Here is a 17,188-nt window from a genome sequence, read left to right as displayed (position 1 = left end):
TATAATTCTGCAAAAACGAAATGCTTGTTTTAAAACAAAATAAGTTTAATAAACAGAACAAGAATCTACAGAAAACTACTAAAAAATTCACTGACCAGATCCTTGCTATATTTTCATTGCATTGTTTTCTCTCTACTGTATTAGGGATAGTTTTCTCTTTTTAGTTGTGTTTCTCATGGATGTTTTGTTCCGAAATATTCCACGAACCTTCTTGTACTGTCGAATGGGCATGAAAGATTCTTAAAGATTTTTCCTGCATCCATAAAATAATGCTTAAATACAAGGACTTCACTTTTTATTAAAAGTTTGTATTAATTATTCACAATGAAAATTATGAACAGAATTCTTGTATGAGAATTAAAGAATAAGATGCTATGAATGCGATAAAAAAATATAGGAAACAGCAAGAAAAACAATTCTTAAATCTTACAAACTAACTTCGTACTTTACCTTATGACTATTCATGTTTATGCACATTGGCGATCTCATTTATTTTTGTAATTTGTTATTATTTATATATTTAAATATAGAACTGTGTGGAACTGAACTTGGGCCAGTAGATTATTAAATAAATTAAAAAATGTTAAACTGATTTTATCTTAATTTGATGTTTGGTACGCTGAATTAAAAACAAGTAAATACAGAACTTACAGATTGCACTTTTATGAAAACATATTTCAAAAGTAATATTATTGGTAGCTTTGGTCGTTAAGGAGATTATCGGTGCATTTATACTTTATGTATAAATATTCAAACACAGGTAATCTACGTAACAGCCAAATGGACAGTAATAACTTATCAGAGTTAACTTTTTATCTTGTGGCACCTTACCAAGTGGCGTTAGGAGCAAACGTAATAATGTATTAGATTATTTTAATATCATTTTATAACATGTTTAAAGTATAAATAATGAAATTACTTCTTCTAGTCTACTATAGCACTTACTGTAACATCTTTTCTTCTACCCGCGGTCACGCGGTCACCGAACATGTTAGAAAAAAACTATTTTTTCGGAAAATTGGCAACAGCGCACTTTTAAGAATGTTTTCTCTACCACATGCCACTTGTGTTAACAGCACTTATTTCATTCTGGGTGTGCGATAGGCTGAAAAGAGCCAGTTTTAAATTTAATCTAACACGTTAATTATGACGTTCGAAACATTGTTAGAAAATTTATACAGACAACAGTGAGCGCTTTTCTATTGTATTAACATAAAATATTGAAAATATTGTGGTTTTTTCTTGTTTTATCGAACATGGATACAAAAACAGAAGAGCAATTGTTACTATGGTACGAAGAGATTGATATTGAACCAAAAATTGAACAGATGCCAGATTTAGAGGTGCTCAAAGAAAAACTTAGGAAATGAGTAAAGTTGAAGCTCAAAGTAAAACTGAAGAAATAAGTGGAGTTCAAGTTCAAATTTTTCCACCATCTGATGTAAGTACAAGCTTAAACAGCTGGACCGCTTTACCGAAAGTTTTAAGAAAAGACCAAAAACTATGTGGTTACGTAATAGAATTTCACTGTCCAAAGGCAAGACTTGTTAAAATATCAATACAAAATTGCCAGGTGTCAAAAACTGCAAAACTGTGCCAGAGTATTGGAAACTCTTTTTTCCCGATAAAACTATTTCCCATGTTCTCGACTACATAAACCAATGGCTTAAGAAAATGCTAAGGTCCTATCAAGATTTTACAGATTTTACAGAAATCAGTGCCTTCATAGGATTAGTGTGTCACGACGGTGTAAAAAAGCTCATCATTTGAATACCGAAGAACTATGGTATAATATTGGAACTGCACCTGCTTTTTTTTCTGCCACTATGTCGAAAATGCGCTTTCATACACTTTTGCAGGCAATTATATTTATTATAAGTGAGACAAGAAACATTAAAAGAGGATAATTTAGGTCCAATTCGAGAGATATTCGAAGGCTTTGTACAAAAAAGTAAAATATATATAATACTCACAATTGGAGAATACCCAACTATTAAATAAATGTTTATTGGATTTCGCGGTAGGTGTAAATTTAGGCAATACATAGCCAATAAGCCCGAAATATACGGGATTAAAATAAACGCGTTAGTGGATGCTAGAATGTTTTAAGTTGCAAATATAAAAATTTACGCAGTGAAACAACCAAACGGACCATTTCAATTTCCAAATGACGCCAAAAGTGTAGTAAAAAGGCTAATATACCCAAAAGATAATTCAGGAAGAAATATTACCATGAAAAATTACTACACTTTAGTTGATCTTGCCAATAATCTATTTCTAAATCATACATTAACTGTATTGGATACTCTCCGTAAAAATAAGAGAGAAATACCTCCAAAATTCTTGGACGTTAACCACTGCCTCTTAGTGTCCTATGTTTCTAATAAAAATAAGAACGTTTTGATATGGTCAACCTTCCACGTTATTGGTTCTATAGATACACTTTCTGGACAACAACATAAACATGATATCATAAAACTCTATCATTTCGTAAAAGGAGAGTTGACGATTGTCTAAAAACAGAATATTCAGTAACCAAAATAAAACAACCGATGGCCATTTATAGTATTTTGCAGTCTTCGTCTAAAGATTCAAACTATAACAGATGTCACAGCAAAGGTTGAAGTACAGCGAGCAACAGCAGAAATGAAACCAAAATGTGCATACTGTCCAGTAAGAAAAAATCGTTTTACATAACACCATTGCAGAGATTATAGCAAATCGATTTGCAGGAAACATACAGAAAGTATGATATTCATTTGCTGTGAATGCAGTATACAAAACACTGATTTAGTTGTTCGTTGATTCTTTCCCTTTATTATAGATTTAATTATTACTAAGTCTTGATAAAGACTTCGTATAAGTTTCTTACATGAACAACTAATGTGTACGGTTGTTAGAAATAAAACTCAGATTTGTAAAAAATACAAAGACAACCTCAGAATCTTAGCTTAGGAAGTTGAAGCAGAGCCCAATTGATCGGCTCCCTAGAGGCTTTAGGGCTCTAGGAGAGACTGAGGTGAAGACTGTACTGCCTTTGGCTTGGAATTCAACTAATATTTATACATAATAGTTTACAAGATTCCAAGCCAAAAGACCAATGGTAAAATTGGAAATTGGTAGGGAACGCGGGGCGATGCGCGCCAAGGATGCTCATTGGTCATTCTGACCGAGCACTTGGCAACAATACTCCAGTCGTTAGAGACGAAAATGACACTCAACCTCTGAAAATCATACGAACAAGCTGAATTTTGCCGATAATATTAACTTTAGGACCCCAAAAAGATGCGAAAAACTTTACTACTTTTACTCTCGGCCTTCCCCCTGAAATCCCACTTATAAGGGGGTAAAAACGAAAAAAAAATCGATTTACCAAGAATCTGTACACCGTAGAAAAAAATGTTTCAAAAAAAAAATGTAGCTGAGATAATTTTAAACAAAAATGTTTATTAGCATTTTTTGTGTAAAATAAATTGTTCTCTTAAAAAACAATGCTTGAAGCGACCGTCGATTTTGAATGTCAGTAAGGTGCGCTAAATCAATGTTCAATAAAATTTGTATCAGCTCAACGGTAAAAATTCGATATCTTTTGATCCAAGTGTCTCATCGACAAAAATCAAAATGTGTTTTAAAGGAAAAGAGTGCAGCTTTCATATTGAATTTTTTATTTTGCCGCGAATAAACTGAGTTTTTATAAAGGTGTTAAATATATAAACGTGTAACGTAATATTTTGCCTACCACAGGGTTTAATTATAGGGGTTTGAAAATTGGGACAGAAGTTACTGGACAGAGATAGGGCAAGAAAAATAAACGAAACTGTGCGAACGGCACTTAGGGTTCGTTTGGAGAGCTGTGTCGTGGATAAGTTGAATGGTAATGGGGTTGGATTAAAACAACTACAAAAATGAAACAAAAAGAGGGTACTTACATAAATCTCCTGGACAAATAAGCAAATAAAAACAAAAAGAAAGACCTCTAGCTATTTAAAAAAGGACGCCGCTTCGAAGAATCCTAATCTTGCTGGATAAAGGAAAAAAAGGCTCTTCTTTCCTAAAATAAAGAATACAAAAAAAGGTTAGGAGACTTTCTTAAAATAAAAAGACAAAATGGTTCAGAGAAATAAATTAAACATTTATTAGTGTCTCACCACAAACAGTTACAGATATTAAATGGTACAAAATATATATGACATAAATAGTTACAAAAATTTATACCAAAAATAACAAAGAAAACTTACATGTCATTATCCTTTTACAAACTCGGGAGATGCTACAAAAACTTACAAATGTTAATGGGCTATAAACTGTGGCAAATAAAAAATTATTATAAGTAAAGAATTATCTTTTTAAATAAAATTATTAATAAAGATTAACCTTTTCTAAAAACAAAACAAGCTAATGTCACAAAAATATGAATCTAGCTGTCATATGTCAACATTGGATTTTATAACCGAGAACAATTAAAATGACATCATAGCCACACCCTAAGATTTACAATATTAATTATTAAAACCTTTATTTTTATTATTTAAATTATGAAAGCAATTATTATTTTAATGTTTATTTTTTTTCTTTTGAAAGTTTAAAACAAAAAAGTTACCTTGGTTTCACAAAAAACAATGCACTAACTCTTCTGGGGTTAAACTGGAATTTCTGCTATGCATAAACAAAAAGGACTGCTTCAACTGGTCTGGAAAGACGACCAGAGACAAGTAAAAGTGAGGTTGGAACAAAATCAGCGTCACATTGGACACACCCTATAAGCAGCTTTTTACAATATTGGAACCATTTTCAAAACTCTCGTACACGGCACAAATCTCTTAGATACTTAACAATATAGTGATTACTCTTTTCTAATCTGCCATAATAACAGAGAGTAAATTTCCACTAATTTCAACAAATTCTTCGGTTTTGACCAGCTTAACTGCCACACGTCCGTTCAACACCGACTTAGTTGCAAACCTCCTTTGTAACTACACATACTGCACAATTAACTGCCACTACACACTAGATTTTAATAAAAAAAGGAAGAAACACAAGAACAATACAAATTTGACGAACAATTTGGACCCACACTGTAGGCCACTGCCTCTGACAGCGACCAAAGCGAGAGTAAGCAATGATCTTTCCGGCAAAAACTTCTCAGCGATCTAAATAAATGTTTATTTGAAACGCATATTTCGAGCGGTTTTATGATCAAAAAATACCGAAGATATATAAACAACTAAAAATGGTTTATTTTATTCGGCGACGCTAAGAGGAATTAAAAAAATTACTTCGTCTTTTAATAAGTACGAGGGGATTTTAATATATATGTCAAAGAATTTGCAAATGCTACAAACGTGGTGCGATTTTTGTCATTTTTTATGATTCTCATGGCATCAATTAAATCTATACCTTTTATTGACTGGCCACTATGAAGTTTCGATTGCTAGAGCCTAACCTTTAAAACCTATAGTATGAAATTTCAGTTTTGCGTTTTGGCAACAAATGTGAGGCATTTGAAATATGCTTAAAAAACATTGGATATAAAATTTCAAAAAACAAACATTGTAAAACGTTTAAAACTTTTTTTTAATTAAACTAGTTCGTTTTTCAAAAAAACCAAATTTCTGTTATAAACTATACCTAAAACCGTCTTCTTGGACACATTTCCCGTGACGTGCGATCGTTTGAAATGTAAAACATTAAATTCTGCGTTTTTTATTCATATTTCAAATGCTTCATCTTTGTTGCCACAACTTAAAAGGAAAATTTTATGTCATATGTTTGAAAGATTGATTTTTAAAAATGGAAATTTCACTACCACTAGTCAATGAAAGTGATTAATTTTATTGATCTCACAAGAATCAGAAAAAATGGCAAAAATCGCGCCACGTTTATTTATTTAACACCTTTGTAGAAACTGATTTTATTCGCGGCAAAATATAAAAACTGCATGAGCAAGCTGCACTCTTTATCTTTAAAATGCATCTTGATTTTTGTCGATGGGACACTTACATCAAAAGATATCGAATTTTTACCGTCGAGCTGATACAAATTTTATTGAACATTGATTGCTCGCACGTGACTAACATTTAAAATCGATGGTCACTTCAAGCCTTGTTTCTAAGAGAACGTTTTATTCTATATAAAAAGTGCTAATAAACATTTTTGTTTAAAATTCTCTCAGCTTCATTTTTTATTTTCAACATTTTTTGTACGGCGTACGGATTCTTGGTAAATCGATTTTTTTCATGTTTACCGCCCTACGAGGAGGGTTTTAGGGAAACACGGGGGTAAAAGTGGTAAACTTTTTTGCATCTGTTTTGAAGTCCCAAAATTAATATTTTCAGCAAATTTCAGCTTGTCCTTATGGTTTTTAGAGGTCAACTCTCTGACGACTGGACTAATATATTTCTTAATTTTTGAGTTTAATTTATAATGGTTATATATAATGAAACAGATCAGTGATCTTGTTACACATGGGAAGGTCATTAACATTAACAGATAAAACGTTTTTATTTAAATATAAAAATAGACCTTTTAAAGGTAAGCAAAAATTAAAAAATGACATTTTCGCACTAAATTATTATTAATTGAAAGACATCGCCGAAATTTTTGCAGGGAACGTAAAGGTTTTCTTACTATAGGTCTGTATTAAAGGTATTTCCTTGGACTACTACGGAATTGGCGGGAATTAAAAGATAATTGTAGATTCTAATAAAAAAAAGTAATAAAATAGGGACTATAAAGTACTACAGAATAAGCATAAGGCTGACAAGTTAATAGCAAGCATAAACCAACAACTTTTTCAACAGCACATTAAAATGTATTTTGTTATGCTTCTTCTTCGTACTACTATATAGTAGATACTACATCAACTGTTACGTATTCACAGTTTAAAAAAATGGGGTAATAGTATTTTATATATATTACGGGTAATGCATATTAGTATTTTATTAAAAATAATAAATGTGTATTATATATTCAAAAAATGCGTCAAAACGAAGGAATTGTATTTAAGCATTTTTAAACCAGTAATTCACTTTTTAAATCAATAGAAAATTATCCTTTAAACTAATACTCACACTCATTTTTAAAATTAGAAATTTTGCACAATTTCACTATATCTACAAACGCACCCTTGAATTTATTACGGCACAGATTTTTTAATTAATATTGGTGCAAAATTGTTTTCATATAAAAACCTAACAAACGAGTTGTTTTTATATATTTTTTAATTTAGCTTTCTTACTTTCAACAATTTTTTTGTTAGATCTTTATACCTTAAAAATATAACATGTAAAAGAGAATTTTAATATCAAAATGGAAGCTGCAAATGATGTATGTTCTAAAAATGCGTTAATTCATTGAAGTGATTTGAAGCAACACTTTCTTCTACGAAATTAGTGTTCTCTTCACTATTACATAATACACAGATTTACTCATAATATGAAACTATGTAACTATGTCCAATAGATATTTTAATGACATTGTATTATTTTTCTTTTTTCTGTTTTGTTTATTTTACCTTATTTTTAGTTACTCTAATGACAGTTGTGTCACCTTTATTTTCCCAAACGTTTTTGTCGCCGATTTAGAAATCATCATCCATTCGATATCCCTAATTTCATTTATAATATTACTAGGTATGTCCTAATCTACCTGGTACGTTGCTCAAGTTTTCTCGCAGTCTATAATGTTCCATTCTCGTCTTCCCCCTTATAAGTAAGAGTAAGTCTAAGTAGAGTCTCCATAACTGCTGTAGGTGTGACCCTTATAGCCATTGTAATTTCGAGGCAAGCAAGTCTTTGTACCTTGCTTAGTTTGAGGAGGGCACTTATAGTAACATATTTACTACATAACATATATAGTAACTAATTTTTAGTTTTACCACCATATTATAAATCCCATATTTTATGTCTGTTTTAAATTTCACATTTTTCCAAGAATTCGTCAGGCTACCAGTACCTTACCGCTCTCTTGGTTATTTGTCCTATCTTTTGATTTCAGGTAGGTCTCGACTATAATATTACCTCAAGATACTGTACTTTATACACCAGATTTAGTTGTGAATCGGTAGACTTAGAGGACCCAATTCCTCTTAATTTCTCCTTTTGCTCAATTTCATGATTTTGGACTTCTGTCGACTTATGTTAAACCCTACATTTGAAGTATTTTTTGTTAATTATAGCCAGAGCCTGCTGCATTCTATCTTTAACTATACTATTAGATTTGCCGTGAGCTGAGATGACTACTTCATATGCATAGCCCAGCACTTGATGGCCGTTATTGCTAAGTCTAGATATCAGCCCATTCATGACCAGATTCCGCAAGAGAGGAGCGTCAATTTTGTCTCTCTTATTAAAACCAGTTTCATCGAGGCATTTGGTTAAGTAATTATAGTTAACCTTCAGATATAAATGAAATATAATTATCCATATATCTTTCTTTTGATCACTCATTTTTGTGCCATAACTTGTAGACAGATCTGTAGTATGAATCCCCTTTTTTACTTCAAACTTTTCTGGACCGATGCACTCGTCACATGTTCGTTGATATTAATACATATTTATCTCAGCCACTCTTACCCTAGCTGATTTATATACTGTAGTATACAATGTTACTAAGTTGTCAGTGTTGACCTCACTGATTAATTTTGGAATGTTTGCATTGATTCTATCTGTACACGGTGTCCTGTTATTGTTTAGTTGTTTGTTACCATATTCTTTTCATATTTAATTAGGTTTCTCTTAAATTTCTTTAAACATTTTTTTCTCTATATTACGGTCAAGCTCATAAAAGGTCGGTCCGCTGATTTACATATTTTAGTTTATTTGCACATTTCGTTTTCGTCAATTCTTTTTCGACTTGCTTTATTTTTATTTTTATTAATGTGTTATAGTCTTGACATAGAGTTATATTTTTTTTATTTGCGGATTTATTAACTCTAGAATTTTGTCTGTCGCCTATTCTTGTCTCGTAATGTCTTTTGGTTTCTACAGATTTTGTTTTTAGCTGTTGTTGTTGCTTCGTTAACTTTTGCATATAATTCCTACCTTTTTCATATTCATGATATTGAATTTTTTTTATGGAACTTTAACTTTTTTTTTGATCATCGATGATAATATGATATGATATTGATGTTATCGAATTTTGAGTCTAGTGTCTTTCTAGCAAACTTTTCTTATAAAGAGATCTTAATAGTTATGTAGAATAAATTCACGTCTACCACTGTAGGTTCCTAGGATTTCCTTCCTCCTTTGTTGATCTCCTACAGACTAACCAAAATGTCAATAATAGCAGGATTATCGTCAGAATTAATGTCATCTTCATTGTACCTCTTTATGGACAAACATGTTTAAATTAGATTTTTGTAACTACCTTTAAATTATCCACATAATTCGGTTGGTTCATCGACTGTTCTATTATTTTGATCTAGCTGATTGATCAAAAATGGTCATTATGCTTCCTTTTCCAATCTTTGCATTATTATTATCTTATGATGATTACATTTTATTAGTTTTGTTGATTTCAACCAGCTCTGATTTATTTACAACATTCTCATATTTGTGCATTAGAATATTCCAAAATCAGAAATCAATGAAGCCCTGAAGAAAATGAAAAATAATCGAACCCCGGGTGAAGATGGAATAGTATCAGAAGCACTAATAATTGGAGGGGATGTAATAATTGACAAAATTAAACAACTTTTCAATATCTGCCTTCACAGCGCCAATATTTCAACAGACTGGAACAACGCTACTATGATTCTATTACACAAATAAGTTGTTTACGCGAATACTAGTTAAGAGAATGGAAAGAAAATTAGAGACTTATCAACCAAGGGAACAGGCAGGATTCCGAAAAAGTTACGGAACAAATGACCATCTACAAAGTATAAAAACCCTAATAGAGAAAGCAGTGGAATACAATAAACCTCTAGTTCTAATATTTATCGATTTTCACAAAGCCTTTGACACAGTTGAGCTAAGCAAAATATTACAGGCGCTTAAAGAATGCAGGCTAGATTATAGATATACTAAATTATTATACAAAATATACCTGCAGGTAACAACCACTGTCAGATTACATAAAATAGTATTTTATTTATGCGTAATCGCATAAAAATAGAACGGGGGGTTAGACAAGGAGACTCAATATCACCTAAACTTTTTTAATACGGTGCTAGAACATGCTTTTAAGAATTTGGATTGGATAACAAAGGGAATAAAAATAGATGGAGAATATCTTAACAACTTACGTTTCGCCGATGATATACTTATAATAGCTGAAGATCTAGGTATGGCAAGAGAGATGGTACAGTAACTCGTTGTGGCTACAGAAAATGTAGGTTTAAATATAAATATCTCGAAAACAAAAATCATGACCAATTTGGTACCCAACCAGAACATCAGTATTGATGGGAAAGAAATAGAACTCGTAGATAGATATAAATACCTGGGACATGAAATTATGATTGGCAGGGATAACCAGACTAATGAACTGAAGAGAAGAATCGGCCTTGGGTGGGCAGCATTTGGAAAACTGAGAGAAACCTTTAAAAGTGAGCTGCCCACATGCCTAAAGAGAAAGGTATTTGATCAGTGCGTCCTCCCAGTCTTGACGTACGAAGCAGAAACACTTACCTTAACAAAAGCAGCAGCTACCAAACTGAGAGTCACGCAGAGAAGAATGGAGCGGTCCATGTTAGGAATAACTCTGCGAGACAGAATAACCAACGAAGACATCAGGAGAAGAACCGGAGTGACTGACATCATCGAGAAGATAGCCAGACTACAATGAAGATGGGCAGGACACATAGCCAGAATGACAGATGGGCGATGGACAATGAGGTTATTGGAATGGAGGCCAAGGGAAGACAAGAGAAGCGTCGGTCGACCACCTACAAGATGGACTGACGATTTAAGAAGACTCAATAAAAACTGGATAAGAGTGGCGCAAGATAGACGGGGTTGGAAACATGAGGTAGAGGCCTATGTTCAGCAGTGGACTCTTGAGGCTGGACGATGATGATGAGAATATTCCTAAGTTCCAATTAGTGATTATAGTGTTAATCATCTCTGGTATCATGTTCCCGAGTAATTTGTGACTTATCTAGTATTTTGTCATCTTGTTTCACATTCAGCCAATCAGTTGTTTCATTTTCTAAAATGAGTTTCTAAGTTTTATCTTCAAAAAATGTTCGTGTATTTTATGTACCTATTCGTAATCTTTCTAAATTGGGTAGTTTCTTACCGGAGAATCTTTACAATCTCAGGTTATTTAAAACCGGCCGAAAACTCTTCCCATAGTGAATATTCTGATAAACTATATTCGTTGCTTCTTCCTTTGTCTTAGTCATGATTTATTCAGCAAAAACGACTTATCTTCTGATAATCTTCTTCTTCTTATTTTTTTGTATGCATGACTTTGTCTGTTTTTCAATGAGCCTCCTGTAAGTTGCCGTTCCATCGTTTTCGTGGTCTTTTTAGTGATCGTCTTTCCATTGAAGTACCGTCTCTTGTCGTCGTTACTTTTCTATTTGTTGTCATTCGGCTTATATGATCGTTCCATTTTACTCTTCTATTTCTTTCCAGTTCTTAGTGTTCTCCACCTTGCATCTACGTCGTATATCTTTGCTTCTAGCTCTGTCCCATAGTGTCTTATTATCAATTTTTCTAAGTGTTTTTATCTTTACTGTTTCTAACATCCTTTTTGTCCTCTCTGTGTAGGTCGTGTTTCTGCCGCGTATGTCATTATTGATCTGATGACTGTTTTGGAAATTCTGCCTTTCATTTCTTTCCCGATATTTTAATTTCACTATATTGTTTTATTTAGGCAACCTACCACAAATCTTCCACTTCAGTTTCGAGCTTTCCGTAGCTAGATAAATTGATGACTAGATATTTAAACTTCATCACTTGTTCTATTATCTGACCTTCTAGCTTCAATTTACATCTTAGTAAATTTGCTGTTATAACCATGCATTTTGTCCTTGTTGGGTAACATATTAAATTTTCTAGCGGTTATATTAAATTGGTACAGCATACGTTGTAAATCATCTTCACTTTGAGATAGTAGTATTGCGTCGTCTGCATAGCAGATCATTTTAAGTTGTTTTTCTCCCATTTGGTATCCGTTTTTAGTTCTTACTTTTTTTATTGTTTCATCCATAATCAGGTTAAACAATAGAGGACTCACGGAATCTCCCTGTGTTACCCCATTGTCAGCTTCAATGGGATCAATTAGATCTTTTTCTACTTTTACTTTTATTGTGTTGTTTTGGTAGATATTTTCGATCATTTTAATAATAATAATAATAATAATCCTAGGTTTATTCCTAGAGATATCTCTCTTGCTGCGTACAATATGTGGATAACGCCTTTTAATTTAACCCAGTAAGTGCCTTCTTAAGGTCCACAAAACATAGATAAGCCGGTTTGTTGTATTCTAACGATTTTTCTTGCACTTGCCTCGTTATAAATATACTATCGGTGCATAATCTTCTCGACCTAAAACCAACTTATAATCAAATTATACAATGCGTTTGGCAATCTACAACGTGTGTGTATGGGCACCATAGTTTGTTTTGTTAGTAAAACATTTTGTTCATTTCTATTTGTAGTATTGCGATTTTTATGGGTTTACAGCATTTTCTGCAGTATTTTGTTCTGCAAAATTCATCTTTTTTAATTTATTTATCTATTATGGTTATCTTATGCAGACATTTTTTTTAAATTTTTGCTAAACGTTGTTTCGATGAAAAATTTCGTTTTTTTTTGTCTAATTTTGCTTTTGTTTTTTATTTTTAAATTCTTTGTTGTATTTTTAACCTTTATTTACTCAGTTTAGCCACAATTTTCTTTTACTTAGAGGTTTGTAAATGTCTTTGGAATATTGTCAACGTTTTATGCAAAAATCCTTAAGATATTAATTCAATATTCATCCACACATCATTATAAAAACCATTAAAAGATTATCAAAATGGAATAAAAGACTATACAAAAATCTTAATAAAGATTAAGATTATTAAACTATATTTCACTCTGTATAATTCTTGAAAAAGTACCAGATCAGAAATGAAATGCTGAAATTGGATAATGTTACTGATCGAAATAATTTTTTTATAAGTAAACATTGTTTTTTCCTTGTGATTTACTCTGATATAATTTATTGGAACATACGTAACTCTATATGAATTGAGTTTCCATTTTTTATATTAAAATTTTCATTTCTCTTATGAATTAATAAATAAATATTATATCTTTTTGTAGGACGGGACGTTATGCTGCAATTATAATATCCTTTGCGGTGGTCATCAACGAGCAGTGGGGTACGACGGTATGGTGGCGTCTCAAAATATACATTCATCAAATGACAGTGACATTATTAAACAGTCTAGTTATCTTCAATTGGCTACTCATCGTGTTGGACCATTTATCAATAATACGAAAGGTAGCAAAAGTGGTAGTCGCCCCAAGAGGGCACCAGGTACGGGTTGAAAACCCTCTCATTTTTAAAACTGGTCTTACATTCCTTGACACTTGCGTGCAATAGCTGGTACTCAATCATAGTAATAATAATAATAATTTCCTGAATTTTGCAAAGTGGCCAGTCTGAAAATAGTTTTATACGAGGTATTTTATGTACAGTAGGCCAAAGAACAACGGTAAATTTTGTTATACATAATAGAACTTCCCTTAGGACTATAGCGTAGTTTGGTTTTATACTTTTGTTTAATGTATTTCAAAAAAAGCTGAATTTATACTTACTTTTATAAAGATTACTTCATGTTCTTTTTATAAAACAAAATTGGTTATCGACATTTTAAACATAGAGTAATAAAAATAAACGTTTTTTATGTCATTTTCTTAGAATCTGTTCTACTAGATGATCTTATCTTTGTATCCATTTTTACACCATATAGAAATTGGAGATTTGGTTCATCATAGTTTTTCATGCTGTGGTATTTGGCAAGGGTTCCGTAGTACCTATAGTACCTCAACATAAGCTGCCCTGCCAATCTTAATTTGCTTCAATGAATAATTCATTATTGTAATATTTATTAACACACAATTATTGTCATAATAACATCTCTACTGTGAATTCCATATTTATAAATTACTGTTTAACTATATTCTCATCCGTAAACGTTTAAGTGATTTGATTTATTTTTCATTGATATTATTATTTATTGGAATGTTGTAGCAAAAAAAATTGATTAATTTGTCCATAATTTACAGAAATATTTTCTCTATTTTTCAGTAATATACTATATATAGAACAGTTATACAGTAAATACTATTACTCCAGTTCTAACTAATATCATGAAATAGGTAATGAAATAAGGTTTCCAGAAAACAATGCCTATCATTAGCTGTTTTCAATAATTTTTTAACTATTCAAACTTGCTTTATATGTAAGAAAGTTTTAAACTAGCCCAATAACTCTTTTTTTAATTGTAAAATTCGGTTTGGTGTTCTTTATTTTCTTCTATACCATCATTCAAATGCATTCAGAGTAAGTACACTTCAAGCTGAACTTATAAATTTCGTTTTCCATAGGATTTCAGTTATTATGGTTATACATACAATAAACATCCCTTTGTTTTTAGTAAATTATATTTCAGATAAATCCTCTCCATTGCTTGAGCTCTTGCCAGGGTGTGGTCACACTCTGAATATTGTTAGCATGCTGTCTCTATTGGCTGCGATCCTGTGCCATATAGACGGCTTCATGTAGTTATTTTCCCTCTAGAATCTTCATTTGGTCTGCCCATCGAGTTGAAATTCGTCCTTTTGGTCTTTGGCCTTCTATCTTTTCTTCTTCTATCAATAATGCCAAGGACCTCGTTCTTCTAGCTATGTAGCCGACGTAATTTAGGTAATATCGGTTTACGTTTTTTAAATAACCTGACTTTTATATGAAGCTCTTCCAGAATTGACAGGTTGATTTTGTCTAAGATACGCGTAGAGCTCTTATATAGACCTTCATTTCGAACGCTTCGGTCCTACTCCTATCGATTTTGTTTAGAGTCCATGTTTCAACTGCGTATGTAGCAATGGGAAACATAAGGGCATTGACCAGCCTGAGCTTAGTATTCCTGATTATTGTTCGGTCTTTCCATATTTTCATTAATTTTCTACACTTGATTTCTGAGGAGCAATCACCGTTGTTGTTTATCAGGTGCCCAAGTATACAAATCTGTCTCTTAATGTATGTCACTTAATGTATGTGCGATAGATTATTAGTTGTTCTGTATACAATCAAAATTTTTATTTTTCTGGTGTTGATCTAAAGCCAGAATTCTTTTCTTATCCAACTTAGCCGTTCGGTAATAAAAATAATTTCGATTTCATTCGTTACTAGTATAAGTGTGTCATCTGCCTATCGCAGGTTACTGATTTTTCTACCTCAGATAGTGATTCCTCCTTTCCATTTGTCTAATACTTTTCTTATAATATATTTAGAATATATGTTATATAATAATGGTGATAGCATGCAACCCAATCTTTATTTTGAACTCATCTAAATATATTCCATGTATTTTAACTTTGGCTGAAATTTTTTCATACAGATTTCTTATTAGGTAAGCCTTTGTGTAATCTAAGTAACAGAGCAAAATTCGTATATTGTGTTCCCTCGATTCTTTTATATATATTCTATATTTGTTCTATAAATATGTCTATATATATTTTCAGATATATAAATAATAATAATTAGCGCGTCCAGCCTAGCTCGCTGGTAGCAGGCACATGGCTTGTTACTTCAATTCTCCTCCTACTCCTCCAATTTGTTACATTCAGGCTTTATAGATCATCTTCTACATCTATTTTCCAAGTTGTTCTGTCCTCCTGTTGTACTTGACAGTAGCATTTTTGGTAGTCCACCCTCTGGCATCCTTTGTATGTGTCCTAGCCATCTTAGTCAGAGTCATTCTTATTACTCTCTCAGATTTTCATTCATCCTTTTGATTCAAACGCCGTTTTCCATTTTCCTTCCAAATATTTTCCTTAGTACTTTTCATTGCCATATACGCATCAATTCTTGATATTTTTTATTTAATATTCATGTCTCTGGTTTATAAGTTACTAAAGACCCAATGATTAATAATTTGGCACCTCTTAATATGCATTAACGAACAAACTCGGTTATATTAGTCTATTTTGGATTTCTGCTTCTATATTTGGTTTGCGTGTTATAATCATTCCTAGATATTTGAGCCTCTCAACTTCCTCAAATCTATATGTATTATTATTTGTTTGTACTATTAAATACTTCCTCTTGCATATTCTTTGTCTATGCATTCCATATATTTTGTTTTATGTCATTAATTTTATGGCTTTTTCTTTTTGTTTCTCGCTACTATTACTATAGCATCAGCCAGACATTTATGCTTTTTATGATATTTAATTCCTTTTATATAAACATTGGATTTTCGCAGCACATTTTCCAGGATGCGACTAAAGAGAATAAAAATGAAAGTGAATCAACTTACTCCTTCATTTACTAGAAACTTGTCTGATATTTCAATATATACTTTTACTTGGTATTCTGTTCTAGTGTTAGTTGCATCATTCTAACAATTCTTCTGTTTATTTTTTGTTCTTCTAAAGTGATTTATACAGTTCCCTCCCTTTTCCTTTATCAAATACTTGTTTAAAGTCTGTAAATAATATCATGGTCGATTTTTGGTATTAGTAGCTTTCCTCTAGTGTCTATTTTAGCAAGAAGATCTGTTCTGTTGTGCTTCTTCCTTGCCCAAGATCCGCCTGGTATTCTATATATATATATATATATATATATATATATATATATATATATATATATATATATATATATATATATATATATATATATATATATATATATAATATCTGTTAAGCCTTATTTATGGTGTGCAGTTTCTTTTTTCAAATATGCTAAAATCATGTGTCTTGATATCAATTTATAAAATTATGGAATTTTACTAAAAAAGAACTTTCACACGGTGGTAAAGTTATTCAAATTAAAAAAAAATATATATATGAAATAAAACTGTACATTGTTTTACATTGGGTAATCCCTTTAGAAGCAAGTATAGATTGGATACATTTTATACGTAACTCGTGTTTTAATGGATATGCTTCTTTATGAAATAATGACACGTATGTTCACATTTATTTACTACGCACGATCAGGGCTTCCGAACAGATCCTAGAAT

General features: G+C 31.7%; 1 protein-coding gene across 2 annotated transcripts in view; it reads left to right on the top strand.

The window, feature by feature from the left end:
• LOC140438361 (protein kinase C-binding protein NELL2a-like) overlaps positions 1-13,812 on the top strand; it is a 348,749-nt gene extending 334,937 nt beyond the window's left edge. For both annotated transcript variants that reach the window (XM_072528035.1, XM_072528034.1), the window contains one exon: positions 13,260-13,812. In XM_072528035.1, the coding sequence (XP_072384136.1) occupies positions 13,260-13,487 (228 nt within the window). In that variant the 3' untranslated portion in view covers positions 13,488-13,812. The remainder of the gene's footprint in view (positions 1-13,259) is intronic.
• The last annotated feature ends 3,376 nt before the right edge of the window (positions 13,813-17,188 follow it).

The sequence above is a fragment of the Diabrotica undecimpunctata genome, chromosome 4 (assembly GCF_040954645.1).
Source record: "Diabrotica undecimpunctata isolate CICGRU chromosome 4, icDiaUnde3, whole genome shotgun sequence".
In the NCBI taxonomy this organism is placed as follows: domain Eukaryota; kingdom Metazoa; phylum Arthropoda; class Insecta; order Coleoptera; family Chrysomelidae; genus Diabrotica; species Diabrotica undecimpunctata.
The sequence above is the reverse complement of the archived record's forward strand: the minus strand, read 5'-3'. Positions and strand labels throughout refer to the sequence as shown.